Here is a 14,139-nt window from a genome sequence, read left to right on the forward strand (position 1 = left end):
TGTGATGAAGTCGCGATCGTCGGCGGTTTTGCGTCAAGACCCAGTTCTTTTGGGGTTTCCCAGATCAGCAAAGATGGAGAAGCAGATTGAGGATCAGTGGATGCCTCGCATGCCGCCAAAAAAGACAGGATCTATCAGGAACTTGATCAGGTTGGATATGGGGAGGGCGTCTTCTGGGGAGGCGTCTCCTGGGGTGAAGAGACGTGACGCCGTGGAGCAAAGATGAGAACGGCGTGAAGACTGCGCAACAGGCAGGGTCACCTCGACGTCAAATTGTCTCAGTCCTCGGCTACTATGTCTTGGAAGTTTTTCAAATCAAGCCAAGAACTCCCCCCCGCATGCGTGCGTGGTCGTTGAAGCGGGATGCGGAACGCGGATGCGGAAGCGTTGGCTGGTGTCAACGCCTGTGGTTGAACAATTGTTTAGGTTGGGTAGGACCAAAGCGTGCAATAGAAAAGTCGAGTGACGCGTGGGCGCAGGCTATGAATAGCAGCTCTCGTCTCTCGGCCGAGGGAGGGAGAGAGATTCCTAACTCACAATCACGCAAGGAAAGGAGCGAGAGCGAGATGTGGATTGCACGAAGCAGAGGGCGCAGAATAGGAAGATCACGGTGCGAGCTGAGCTGAGTGAAGGTCGAGGGAAGAAGGATCGGCGGCAAAGGGAATGGCTTTGACGGGATGTGCGTGCGATAGATGTGACTCGGATATTGGATTGGATTGGATTGGGGATGACGTCGTTTGGAGGTTAAGGGCCAAAGGGTTGCCCCAGGAGCATGTGAGGACCAGGTCACGTCTCAGGCATGCTGATAGCTGCCAGGCACGGGGAATTGGAGGGGGCAGAGCGATGCCCAGCAACGCAAGCAGTTGAGATGAGTGAGCGATACGGGGCCCGGGCAACGAAGCTTTCGAGAGGCCAGCGGGAGGCTTCACGATACGAGGTGCCTAGATAGAGTATCCGGTGGCCCCGGGGAACGACAGAGGGAGGCTGTGGTGGTTTTGACGAGGAACGAGAGACGGATTCAGGCCGAGCCTGGGAAAAGACGAGGATGGAAGGAGAGGGTTGGGGAGACAGCAAACACCACCGGTGGTGATTTGTGCCTTGGAGTTGATCGGCTTCGGGGTGTACTAGGGTTTATCCAAGGAAAATGGGGTAAAGAGAAAGAAACAAGAGCCTGAACATGGAAGAGTAGAGAAAAGTCGATGGTGTGAGGCAAGCACACACGGGTAGACTGAAGGTGTCGTCGTCATAATGCTGCGCCGGGTCACAGTGGAGATGGGCCCCCGGCCACCCCTGGAAGCTTTGTGCATTGCAGTAGCCCGTCTGCTAACGAGCCCGCACTAACGCCCTGAGGAGCAGCGGGCTATGGCTCCCCACGCGGCCGACGGGCCCCAAAACAAGCTGACCCAGCGAGCCGCCCAGAACAGGAAACCCTGGCAAGACCCGGCGTCGACAGCCAGCACAAACGAGGACTAACGTGTGTCAGATCTCGATCATTGGGAGAGGCCAATTGAATGAACCAACCCAAGGATACGGCCTTGTCGCTCGGAGGCTACTGGTCAGTTACCTGTAAGCTGCTCTGATCTGAGGTCTCAACCCTCTCTTGCGCCAATAGCCAGGGGCCCCAGCAACCAACATGGCGTGGTCCAAGGTTTCTTGGACTGAGACCCTCTCAGATGGATGGGATGGGATGGCCTTTTTCCTCCTCTAGAGAGCGCCTTTTCCGTTTCGCATGCTACCTCGCTGACAGCTCGTGACAGAAGGCCGTGATGATGCCGAAACCCATCATGCTTTCGGAGTGGCCCCTCGACTCGTCGACTCCCGCGGCCAATCACTAGGTGCGCGGGGTAAAATTACTGTACCCTGGCCCCATCGACTTCTGTGTCCTTTCAGCCGCCCACGTCGACGAGCCCGTTCTGACTGCGCTGCTGCTTGCGCTCCGTGGCTGATGAACCTAGGACAGCTGAAGCTCGGAGCATGGTCCCCTCCACTCTGGCCCAACGCTCCAGGCGCCAAGGAGCTGGAGCATTGGCAGGTTCCAGGCCCACGATTTTTTTCTGCTGCAGTAGCCGCGAGATTCAGCACGGGGAGCTGCGAGTATTCGTAAGTCGGTGGATCACGCTCGGTGGAAAAGATGCACCGCATGCGCGGTACGCAGTGTACATACGTATGTATGGATGCAGATGTGCATACAGAGCCCCGTGCCCTCCGGCCCCTGCTGGGACTGGAGACTGGATCTGATCCTTCTGTATAAACATCGTATTGTTGATCTCGTGTCGTGCTGTGGCTTGCCCGTTCTGCTTCTGTCGTCCTCGACCTTCTGGATCTCGTGCATGAGCTTCCCACCCCGGGTCATGGATCGATCTGCCGTACGAGAAGTCAAGCCAGTCATTCGCAAAGCTCGGCAGCCGTTGAGATACCGTCACCAAACAAAGCCACCCGCTAAAATGGTCCACGGCGATAGCGCATCCCCCTTGAGACAAGCCTCCAGATGCCATGGGCGCTTCGAGACCTGAACCCCCCCCCTTCCATTTCCCCCCATCATTTCTCGCCTTCGGACAATTCTTTGCGTCATTGGAGATCTTGACCGACTCGACATGGTAAAAACCTCGCCATCCGCGCCTGACAATGTGCCATCACTCGGACGGGACATAGGACCCATGCCCGCGCGGGCGGGCGTGGCATCTGGTGGTGAAACCGTGATATCCGCCAACAAACAATTGGCAGAACCGCCGCAGCGCAGTCTGCAGTCGGCGAGCCCGTGAGAAGGAAGGGTCCCGGGGTCATGGTCGTATCCGCCATGGATGATTCCTGGCTATTGTTTGCCTTGGCTCTGCGCCTCTGGCCCCTCAGAGACCCTCAGTGACCCTCTGGACAGGGGGTAGCTGAACACGAACAGACGAGCCACTCGGAGACTTGAGATGCGACCTTCTGCACCCAGCTCCGCTTATTAACATGCTCACTCACCTCACCATCAATGTCAGTTCTCCTTGATATAAAACTGCAGCTCCGGCGTGGTGTTGACCGGGCGATTGTTGATGACTGATGGCTAATATGATGGCCAATCTGCTCTTTTGATATTATAAAGCCAGCTCCCCTGACAAGGTTTATAAATGCTGAAGTCTCAGCACACTTGACATTTTGGGTTCAAGGTGATGGAATGAGAAGGACCATCAGGACCACATGTTGCCGTATTTTCCGTGACGGATTTTTCGGATAGTTTCGCATTGTACCTGGTCAAGAGCCGTTTCGATGCGAGGAATGCCATGGATGCTCGTCAGGGGGAACTATCTGTCAACTTGGCACGAGTTGTGCAACTCTCTGCCCCTATGTCTAATCTTCCTCCTATAGCAGCAATGACCAGTAAGCAGCCATCCACCAACATATAAAGATCCTCACAGGCCCTGGTATAGGTTAAAAGCAGTGATCCAAAGGATCTTAAATGCACTACTTGATGTGATGTAGGAGTGTCGCGTTTCGGGTGGCTGTCAATGTTATGAGCGTCTCTCGGTTGCTTGACGAACCCGATCAGAGGCGGACTTCAATTTCGGCTTCCACGAAGAAGCTCGATGATGAGCTTGATCTAAGTAACATGAGACTCCCAGTAAAGAGCCAAGTATACATAGTCTGGCGAGAAGTGTGAGACATGGCAGAACGGCTTGTAGGAAAAAGAGCGTGGGCTGCAAGCCACAATCTCCAAAATGAGCGTTGCACAGAAAGATGTCGAACATGTCTATCATAGGGCATACTCAGAGAAATATCCGATTACTTCCGGTTCTCACGTTTGCGTGATGTGGCCGAGGCCATGGTTGTGACTTCTGTCCTTATGTCGGGCTGTTCGAGTTGGACAAGATCTAGGAGCACCATGGCCCTCATTTTCAGTGCCAGTGTGGTCGTTGGCTCGCAAATTCCGCAAGACAATATTCTTAGTGTTATAGATCAAGGTTCATCGCCGATTCGTGTTCCGAATATTGGCATACGTAGGTAAGTTCCCCCATTGCGTTCTGGTAGTAGCACACACATGTCTGTAGACATTATCATTGGTGTTGTCGGCATTGCAATGTCAAGTTATTAACAACGAGTCTTGCAGGATCATATTTAACACCAGGGGAAAGGGCCAGCTATGTTATGAATGACTATGAAGAATGAATAGCTTTCTCAATTGGCACTTATCGAAACAATGCCTGGCGTGATTCCGCGCTCCAAGTTGTAAAAGCATCCATGTCGTGACTGGCACTGTCAAGACTGAGGTATCAAGCCATCGGAGAGCATCTATACCTTTTGCGTCAACAAAGAATGCATCTCGGATGTTTCGGCGAATACTCATGGTCCAGTTCAAAGTGGATTGGGCTGCGAACTGATATGATGTGACTTGTGGTCTGACGACATCAACCAGAAGAACCGCATACCCAAATTGACTTTACCTGCAGGAGTTGTATCATGGGCGCATTGATATGATCATGACACCACAGTTGTGGTGAGGCTTCGGGAGACTCGACACGGCTGCGATACCCTCCATTAAGCTGACCAACCTTGCCCGCACGTTTTGCAGTAGTAAGGTGATATGAGAGATGCTCGATGGTCACGAGCTCTCGCTTTTCTGCAGTGGAACCAGGAAGAGTCAGCGTGGCACCGTGAGTGATGTGAGGTGGATTATCAGTGAGTCAGTGGAAAAGATGTCTGGCGAGCAGGACGTATGGATATCTGAGTGTGTTTCTTGAGCACTCATTTCATCCTGAATTAACTTTGGGGCTTCTGGTATAACTGAGACGATGTTACTGAGACCAAGTGGCTGAGGTTAATGGTGTTACAAGCGATGCTGAGATATTATGCCATAGTGACTTTGGTGAGACGACGTTGTTGAAGCTGGGTTTTAGAGCCACTCGCAGTGTTCAAGAGCCCCAATGAGTCAGGTTGCGTGAAATGGGAATGCAGTGGAACTTTGATACTCATGGCATTTGTCGAGTCAAGGTAAGAGAGCGCCTGCGTGATGGCTCGGCATTGCAAGACCGAGTTTCCGCATGTCGGTAGAAGAAGGGACAACAGTTCCGCTTCCGTCTCGACTGGAGCAGACCCGTAGAATGGTACTTGGAAAGCCACCGAAAGAACTTGAGGTCGGTCATATGGATCTTGCTCAACTTTTATTCGACAGATATTGGACAATGAGCAGTGGGAGATCTGCTATGGATCTTGGTTGATAAAGACCCTCGGAAGGAATCTCCTAATAGGGTCATGTCCCAAGTTGCTGACTTACATTCTGCATGTCACGGGATCCATCAGATTGAAGATTCCAAAGAAGCCCCAATTAACAAGGATGGTGCTCTGAACATGTTGAAGAACTTTAGCTGTCGGTTTGTAATTTATCTTCTTGGCAAACTCTGGTCGAGTCACTCTGGTCATATCCAATAAGTATGCAAAAAGCAACAACTCTCTACTCTTATCTTATATAACCCCAGCTCAACAATTCAAAATCCCCTCTCACTTGCCGACTTATTTCCCCTCGGCTCCAAGCTCTTCCCTCGGAACCAAGCTCAAACCGGCAACAAAAGGAGATCCGATTCCGCAGCTTTAGAGACAAAAAAACCCCACCTTCCCATAGTCTGGGGTACCGTCCCGGCCATTCCTTCCATCCGCTCTCAACACGGCATCGTCTCCCGCAAATACCGTCCCCACCTTCGTCACCGCCTTCCAGAAGCAGAAGACCTACCCGGGGCGATTCGGGGGTCACTCGGGCGCCGGTCTTCGGTTTCCAACGGTGGGAAGGCCACCATTTTTAAATCAAGGACAGCTTCCCCTCTTCAAAGCCAGGTTTGCCTTGTTGAGACCTCTTCCGCAATCCCCTCCCCCTCCCCCTCCTCCAGCTAGAGACCTCGTCGCGAGGTTTCAATTGCTCCCTCCTAGTTGAGAGCATCGAATCGCAAAAAATCGGTGTGTGTTGGGTGTAGCTACGCGCACACCAAATCCAGCTGCCGTCATGTCTTCCGGCGACAACTCGCTCTTCGCGAGGCACTACATCGACTATGTCTACATGCCCGGCCTGCTACTCATCGTCGGAACCCTCATCGTCAAGAAGGAGTGGACGCCCTACGCCGCCCTCCTCGCCGTCGCATTTGGCGCCTACAACTTCCTCGCTTTCCGTGAGCTTTCCCTGCCCCCAAAACTTTTTCTCTCCTTCCCCGCTCTCGGGTGAAGTTTGTCGATGTCGTCAGCTAACCAATCGCAGAGGTGAAGAAGGTCCTCAAGCCTGATGTCTTCCAGGAGTTCGAGCTCGAGGAGAAGACCATCATCTCGCACAATGTCGCCATGTAAGTTTTTAACTGCCGACGCAATTGACGACTCAATTGCCTTGCGCCACGAAATGCGCCCGCGCGCTGACAGCTCGACGATAGCTACCGCTTCAAGCTCCCCAGCCCCAAGCACATCCTCGGCCTCCCCATCGGCCAGCACATTTCCATCGGCGCCCCCTGTGTCCAGCCCGATGGTTCTACCAAGGAGATTGTCCGCTCTTACACCCCCATCTCTGGTGACCACCAGCCCGGCTACTTCGACCTTCTGATCAAGTCGTACCCCCAGGGCAACATCTCTAAGCACATGGCCTCGCTCGTCGTCGGCCAGCCCATCCGCGTCCGTGGCCCCAAGGGCGCCTTCGTCTACACTCCCAACATGGTCCGTCACTTCGGCATGGTCGCCGGTGGCACTGGAATCACCCCTATGCTCCAGGTCATCCGGGCCATCATCCGAGGCCGCGCTGCCGGAGACAAGACCGAGGTCGACCTCATCTTTGCCAACGTCTCGCCCCAGGATATCCTCCTCAAGGAGGACCTCGACTCTCTTGCCGCCCAGGACGCCGGTATCCGCATCCACTACGTCCTCGACAAGCCTCCGGAGGGCTGGACTGGTGGCGTCGGCTATGTTACCGCCGACATGATCACCGTGGGTACTCCAATCTCTAGCCTCAAAGACCTGACTCGCTGACAATCAATCCTGCAGAAATGGCTCCCCAAGCCCGCCGACGATGTCAAGATCCTCCTCTGTGGACCTCCTCCCATGATTAGCGGTCTCAAGAAGGCCGCAGAGAGCCTTGGCTTCAAGAAGGCTCGCCCCGTCAGCAAGCTCGAGGACCAGATCTTTGCCTTTTAAGCGCATCGATCTACCAACCCAAGCTTGACCACCCGCCCAGGGTTCCCATCAGCATTAACCCGTAGAGGGATGGTCGTCTATCGGCAATCCCACACTTAGAAACAAGAGAGAGGGGGCGGACGGGATGCATGTACCTCTGACAAGCAAGCCTAGATAGGCTGGAGCACTGTCATGTCATAGCAAAATGATGAGGAATATGTTGACGCAAGGAAATGAAATGTAGATTCACATTAGTTATATACCAAGACTTGATTGGCGTTGACGGAGTCTGTTTCAAGACGACCTCCCCAGGCAAGACAAGACAAGATAAGACATCAGCAATTACAAGCACGCTTTCCATTGTCCCCGGCCCCAACTCGTCTAGCATTATGATATAGTACAAATAGCATAGCCCCAAACTGCACTGCACTGTAAAATCCCCAATATTTTGTGTTAGGGCTTGGTAGGTAAACGTCACATTCTGAGCACCCAACTTCTCTTGCCCCTTATTCCTCGTCATCGTCCGCATCCGCCATGCTCGTGTCTGCTCGACGAGGCTCTTCATCCTCATCTCCGGACGCACTCTTGGCTGGAGCGAGGGCCTCCTCTTCCTCCTCGTCATCACTCTCGACGACACGTCCACGACGGGCTCGCTTGTGCTGTTGGCGCGGAGCGAGTTCCTCGTCATCGTCCTCATCGCCGGCCCCCTGATTGGCCTCCTCGTCAACATCCATCTTGTCGTCGTCGACGGCCCTTTCATCCGCCTCTGATAGAGGTGTCTCCTCTCTTTCCATATTTCTTTCAGCACGTTCGAGCGCGTCGTCGTCGTCGTCTGAATCATCACTGTTATACACCAACTCCTGGCTCTTGTACTTCTGGGACTCCTTCTTCCCAAGACGGAGACGCTTTTTGGGCTGAGTCTCCTCCTCCTCTGATTCGTCATCTTGACGGTCTCCCTTCTTCTTCTTCTTTCCTCCTGATCGCTTCGGCTTGCTCTCGCCAGAAGCTCGGGGTGCAGTCTTGCGCTTCCGCTTGATCTTTTCTCCCGTTTCGCTGTCCGTCGTCATCTCAGCCTCCATGCGAGCGCGCTCCTCTTCGGCTCGCTTCTCAGCCTGGAGCCTGTCTCGTGCAGCGATGGCTTCGCGCTCCTTCTTGATCTTGTCTTGTCGCTCTTTCTCCTCTTCGAGCACCTTTTGGCGTTCTTCTTCACGGCGCTTAAGCTCCAATTCTCGCTGAGCCTTGGCTGCTTGGATCTTCTCCTTGTTCTTCTCCTCCCACTCCTTTTGCTTCCCGATGGCTCGCTCCAGTTGCTTACGCAGTGTGTTGCGGGCCATGTTGGCACGCTGTTCGACATCGTGCTTGGGATAAGGAGTCTGAGGGTGAGTGGCAATCTCATCCAGGGATGTGATGGCAGCCTCAAGCCCTTCGGCGGCCTTCTCAAGCTGCTCTGCTGAGCGCTTGTTCTCCGGCAGGCCCTGAATCATCGTGACGAGTTGAATCTGCACAAAGGCAACATTGAACTTGTAGTGAACCTGCTCGGGAGCAACTTCAAGAGCCTGTATTCCAAGATCAGTATGACAACGATTTGCATTGGCCATGTAAAAACGTACCTTCTGAGCGCATTCGAGCGCCTTGTTATATGCATCGACGTCGCGCTCCGTTCGGCCACGGTTCAGCCAAGTTCGTCCCAGGCAAGCGAGGATCACAGGGTCATTAGCCTTGCCATCTCGCGAGAGGGCGATCTCGTAGTGCTCGATAGCCTTGGAGTACTGCCTCAGCTCGGCATAGATGTGACCCAAGTTGACATATAGATGCGAATCCCTAAGGGTTTCCCGGACCTTGTTAAAGATGCCGAGTGCGGACTTGTAGTCCTTCTTGTCCTCCACAAGGGCAATGGCGATACCCTGTGCGGCATATGCGTTCTTTGGATCCAGGGACAGAGCCTTCTCAAAGAACTCAACAGCCTTGCCGTACGTTGCACTCCTCTTTTGCTTATCTGATTCAGACTCGCGGCGCATCTCTCGGGCTTGAATCAGGTACAGGTTGCCCATTCCCACCAGAGCATGCCGGTCATGCTTGTCGTAGTTTTGAAGAGTGTGCTTGTAGTGGCGGAACTCCGGGTCCTCGACGATGTTGGAAGGACGTTTCCTTGAGTGCACTCTGCCGAGATACCAGCCATAGAGGGCACGAACCTCGAGGTCGGTGTTGTTCTCCTGGTACAACTTGGCAACAGCATCAGGGCCTTCCTTGTTGGGGTTCTTCCTGAGCTTGATGTAGGCCAGTCGCGCGCGAGCATCCGTGTAGTCGTCGTGACGGGCCAAAAGTCCTTCATAAACCTCGACAGCCTTGTCCGTAAGTCCTCGTGACTCGTAGCTTCTGGCGAGGTTGAAGCTGATGGTGGACACAAGAGCATCCGTGTCCATGTCAGGGTCCTTCTCGCCAATCTTGATGCAAGCGCCCAAAGCAGCCTCAAACATATCACTGGCGAGTTCGTGTTTCTCGGCTTGCGAGTGGAAGCAACCAATGTTGTTCAGCAGTTGGGGAGGCAAAGACTTGCGAAGGGCAGCCTTGATCTCGGCCTCGTCTGTGACATCTTCCGGGCGTTCTGAAGGAGGGACCTGGTCCAGCTCAAGCTGCTCCACCTGTTGCAAGCACTGCAGGGCCTTGTCGGGGTGATCTGTCTCGTACAGGCGTGCTAGATTCAGTAGGACTGATGCATCTGGCGCCAGTGTCTTCTTTGGGTCCTTCCATGCATTTCGGGCACCTTCAAGAAGAGTGATGGCCTTCTTGAGCTCGGCAGATTTATCTTCCTTGCTGTCGCTAACCTGGTTGGCGAAAACTTCCTCGGCATACAGAGTACCCAGAAGAATCATGGCTTCATGGTTCTTTGACTGCTGAATCATCTTCTCCAGGCGGAGCTTGGCTTCTCCAAGGTCGTTCTTCAAGACTGACAGCTGTGCAACTCCAAACTTGGCGGGAAGGTAACCAGTCTCTGTTCCTCCTCGCGCATCATCGGCACGACGGTAGTAATCGGTAGCGCGCTCGGTGTTACCGCTATAATGCTCCTTTCTGGCCAGAAGATACCAGCCATCGCTGGCAATGGCGTTGACATCCGTGTACTGGATGGCCTTGTGTGCAAGCTTGTCGGCATTGTCCCATGCCTTTCTCGACAGGAAGTAGTTCGCAAAGGTAGAGCAGGTCAGAGGAAGGTCCTTGTCGAGCTTGAAGGACTTTTGTGTGTACTCGGTCATGGCCTTCTTGTAGAGTTTGAGGAATTCGTCGCTGTTAACGGGAACATGGCCGCTGGCGTCAAGATAGTACAATCCGAGGAGGATGTTGGCCACCTTGGAATTGGGGTTGATCTCAAGGCATCGCTCCCATGCCATCTTCGCGTCATCCTTGAAGCCAAGCTGCCAGAAGCAACAGCCAATGCCGATTCGAGGATCCGGATCAACCAAATCAGGCATCTTGTGCAAAACATCTTGGTAAATCGCAAGCGAGTCGGGGTACTTGTGCATAGAAAACAGGGCCCGCGCTTTTCCCATCAAAGCCAGCATATTCTTTCCCTGCGAGACCCTGAGAGCATCGTCAAAAGACTTGACGGCAGTCTTCAAGAGCTCGTGCTTCTCTGAGCCAATACCACCAGCGGTCTTGGACGGGGCTTGCAGCGACGCTCTCAGGAGCAATAGAACACCTCTGGCGAGGAAAATGGGTGGGAATGATGGGTTCAGTCGGGCGGCGTCGTTCAGGGAAGATGTCGCGAGCTGGAGGTAGTACTCCTTGGTCTTGGCCTCGGATACTCGAGTGCCGTCGGGTGCAACTCGAGGCGCCTCTCGACTCTTCCACAGATACATCCAGCACAGACAGCAGATCATGCTAACCTTATCACGCGGGTTTGTGCTGTTGCTCTGGATGGCGCTTCCGCCTCGGAGGAGCATCTCGATGGCATGGTCGATCTTGTGTTGTTTGGCATATGCCAGAGCGACCGTCATCCAGTATGTCTTGGCGGCGCGTTCGTTTTCGAAAAGGGTACAGAGCTCGGTGGGATCATCGACCAGGTCCTCGAGATCGATCTCGACGGCTTCGTCCTCTTGGTCGCCTTGCACGGGGATGTCGATGGCAGAAGGGATATCGGTGAATCGGGTGCTGACTGGCCCAGCAGGGGCGTCGCCATTGACACCATTCGCGGTGCCATTCTGTTGCGTAGCCATGATTATCGAAGGAGTGGGAGGATGAAAAGGTGCTGTGTTCGTTGTGAAGCGAAAGCTTTCGGTGGAGGAACGCGTCGCTCGGAGCAGCTAGCAATGCGCCTCGAATCCAGGGACGATCAGCGCATCGGACGGTTCAGAAATCAGAGAGCATAATCAATCGCAGGAGTCGAGGGAATATTTGCGTGGCTTGAGGCTGCGCTGGCGACGAGAGGGCGGAAGGATGATGGTCGCGCAAGACGTTTGTCGTGTTAGTTTTGTTGCATCGCAACTGAAGCGAGAGAGAAACTGAGAACCTTGAGTTGCACCTCCGTGGCGGTACGTACTTGCGGGGCGGAAGGCAGCTCGCTGATTGGCCATTAGCGGACAGTGGCACTCAGCTGGGAAAGAGCCCCTGTCCAACACAGCTGCCTCTAGTTCCAACTTCAACCGTACATCAATTTCTACATGCACAAACCTTTGCAATAGCAAATTGTGCCAAAATCTTGATATTTGTTATCAATTCCATATTTTATGGCCTTGCTCTTGAATTTCTCTCAACATCTACTAATCATGGACACGTTAGCGGACGCACATAAAAAAGTATTCTCAGCACAACTCCTATTGCTCCAACTGCGAATAACCACAACGTCTGGAGTTTTCGCATCTTTCAGCATAGAAAATCCCAAAAACTTGTTTCATCAGGCTCAAAGTAACCTAGCTTTCCCTCAGTGCTCTTAAGGTCATGTGCCTTTCACAGAAAACTCCCCCTTACTCGAGCTTGGTTGGTCGTCGGTGGGTTATAGAGGACTACAGGAGCATGAAATAGATTGATACCACAAGAAAGGGTCGAAAAGTATTTTCAGTACACCTCAGTATAAATGGTTCGATATTCTGATTCTTTTATCTCTTGGTTCATGTCTCAATTCCCTTGCAACAGTCGGTACCTGACCTGAGTGTTTATGCCCAGCAGTGCCCCAGAGCGAGCTCAGTAGGTATCAGCTGGCAACCACCGTTCGCCAGTGGCAGCTTTCTTGAAGGGTTTTAAACTTCTTCTTTCTCTCTTCTCGACTTTGTTCGCCTTTTCTCCATTTCTTGCTCTTTCCCAACCTCTCCCGCACATCGACACAAGACAGCTTCCTCTTGCCCCCAAATGCCCCAACAGTTTGTCGAACGCTTTCACATTCCCAGCTTCATCTTCATATCGCGACCATAACTATCCCAACAGGCTACATTTTCAGCAACGATGCCTCCAGCCGGCGGGGCGCAGGCCATGGCCTCACAGCATGTGTCTCCCCTCGGTCCCCGCAATAACAAATGCTCAGGGTGGAAATGCTTGACAGAGGCAGAGCAGTGCGGAATCATTTCCAGCATAGTCATCACCTCAATTGCTCTCATCCTCGCTTACATGTACTACATTGGCAGGATCACTTCAGCCCATCAAGAAATCGTACTCGCCCGTCGCCGTCGTCGTCGGCGCAGAGCACACCTTGCGAACATCTCGGTATCACAACTACCCGCTGTTCCACAATATCCAAGCCAGCCTCAGCAGGTTGTCTACCAGCCGGTGTTTTATAGTCTGGGTAGCACCCCATTCTTGCCTCCACAGGCTCAAGTGCCTCCAGGGCCGCTTCCTCCCCAGCCCGTTCCAATCATATATCCAACATCACCAATTCCACCTCGCCCAACCTACGTTGCTATTCCCCATATCCAGCCGGGGGGTCCACAGGGCAATCCACGGAGCAATCCCCGAGGGCGACCTGTCCAACGCCATCCGCCATCTGAATCCTCATACCCTCCACCTTCCCCATCCCAATCACAAGGGTTGCCTCCTCGACAACCAACTTGGCGTCAGAGGCTCTGTCGAGCTTTCGGGCTCCCCATAGGAAGAGCTTCAACGATAGCCAGCTCGGGTCCGGGAACTCCTATTAGATCCCGGTCTGCCTCGGCAGGTGGTCGCGAAAACACAAGACGCAGTTTATCTACGTCCCAGCGTGCTGAGCATAGTCACGTACCTCGCAAGAGCCAGGAATCTCGTCGGAACCGCGGCCGCTCAGACAAGCCTCGTCACAGCGGCGACCATGATCGAGAGGATGAGCCGAGACCCGAGTCTCCCGACACCAATGTTGCAACAGTCCATAGTGACGATTATGAATTAGCCCCCGTCCCAGGACCATTTTCTAGTGGACGTGGTCCTGTCAGAGATGAGCAGTGGCCATTAACGACAATGCCCCAAGGCAAGGAAAAGACGGGTTCCAGCAGCTTGAGTAGCGAGATCTACTCAGATGGAAGGCAGACCCTACCGACAATTTCATCGATTCGACCAGCTTTTGACACGAGAGTTAGGCCAGCTCATCTATCTGAAGAGTTAGGTGGAGGTTCTTACACGCCCGTGTCTCGACCAGGGACGCCGATTGTCAGTGAGGGCAGGGAGATGCGGGCCAGTATGTATCGAAACCACAGAGGTCGTGAAGACAGGAGAAAGCATTGGGAAAGGTGAGTAAAGGCTTCAAAGCCGACTTGGCGTATTCTAACTCCAAGCTCTAGGGTCGTCGACCCTAGCCAAATGACGGATGATGGTCCTGGACCTCTACCACCTCGACGTATCCACCAAGGAGGGGGGAATTTTTATGCGGTTTGACGAGAGGTAACAGCAGATGCTGTGAAACGGAGCAGTGCTCGTGATCTTTGGGGAATGTTTGCTAATAGGTGAGTTGTGAGAGTCATTTTGGTGGTCAAGAGGGTTAGAATGAGAGCCTCACATTGGAGGCCAGTCAGAGTCAGTTTGTTGGAGATTTTGTATAATAGCCCGCAGCTTCGAAGAATCATCTTGGCC

General features: G+C 53.4%; 2 protein-coding genes across 2 annotated transcripts; one reads left to right on the forward strand and one right to left on the reverse strand.

Annotated features, from left to right (window-relative positions):
• Window positions 1-5,971: 5,971 nt before the first annotated feature.
• On the forward strand, window positions 5,972-7,137 carry NCS57_00609200 (NADH-cytochrome b5 reductase; the record flags this gene model as incomplete). The annotated part of the gene is made up of 4 exons (XM_053055990.1): window positions 5,972-6,134; window positions 6,221-6,302; window positions 6,387-6,930; window positions 6,988-7,137. 4 exons carry the CDS (start codon window positions 5,972-5,974, stop codon window positions 7,135-7,137), a joined length of 939 nt encoding a protein of 312 aa, XP_052914945.1.
• Window positions 7,138-7,622: 485 nt separating this feature from the next.
• On the reverse strand, window positions 7,623-11,327 carry NCS57_00609300 (RNA polymerase II-associated protein; the record flags this gene model as incomplete). The annotated part of the gene is made up of 2 exons (XM_053055991.1): window positions 7,623-8,672; window positions 8,727-11,327. The coding sequence occupies 2 exons, from the start codon at window positions 11,325-11,327 to the stop codon at window positions 7,623-7,625; spliced, it is 3,651 nt and encodes a 1,216-aa protein (XP_052914946.1).
• Between the last annotated feature and the right edge of the window lie 2,812 nt (window positions 11,328-14,139).

The sequence above is a fragment of the Fusarium keratoplasticum genome, chromosome 4 (genome assembly GCF_025433545.1).
Source record: "Fusarium keratoplasticum isolate Fu6.1 chromosome 4, whole genome shotgun sequence".
NCBI lineage: Eukaryota > Fungi > Ascomycota > Sordariomycetes > Hypocreales > Nectriaceae > Fusarium > Fusarium keratoplasticum.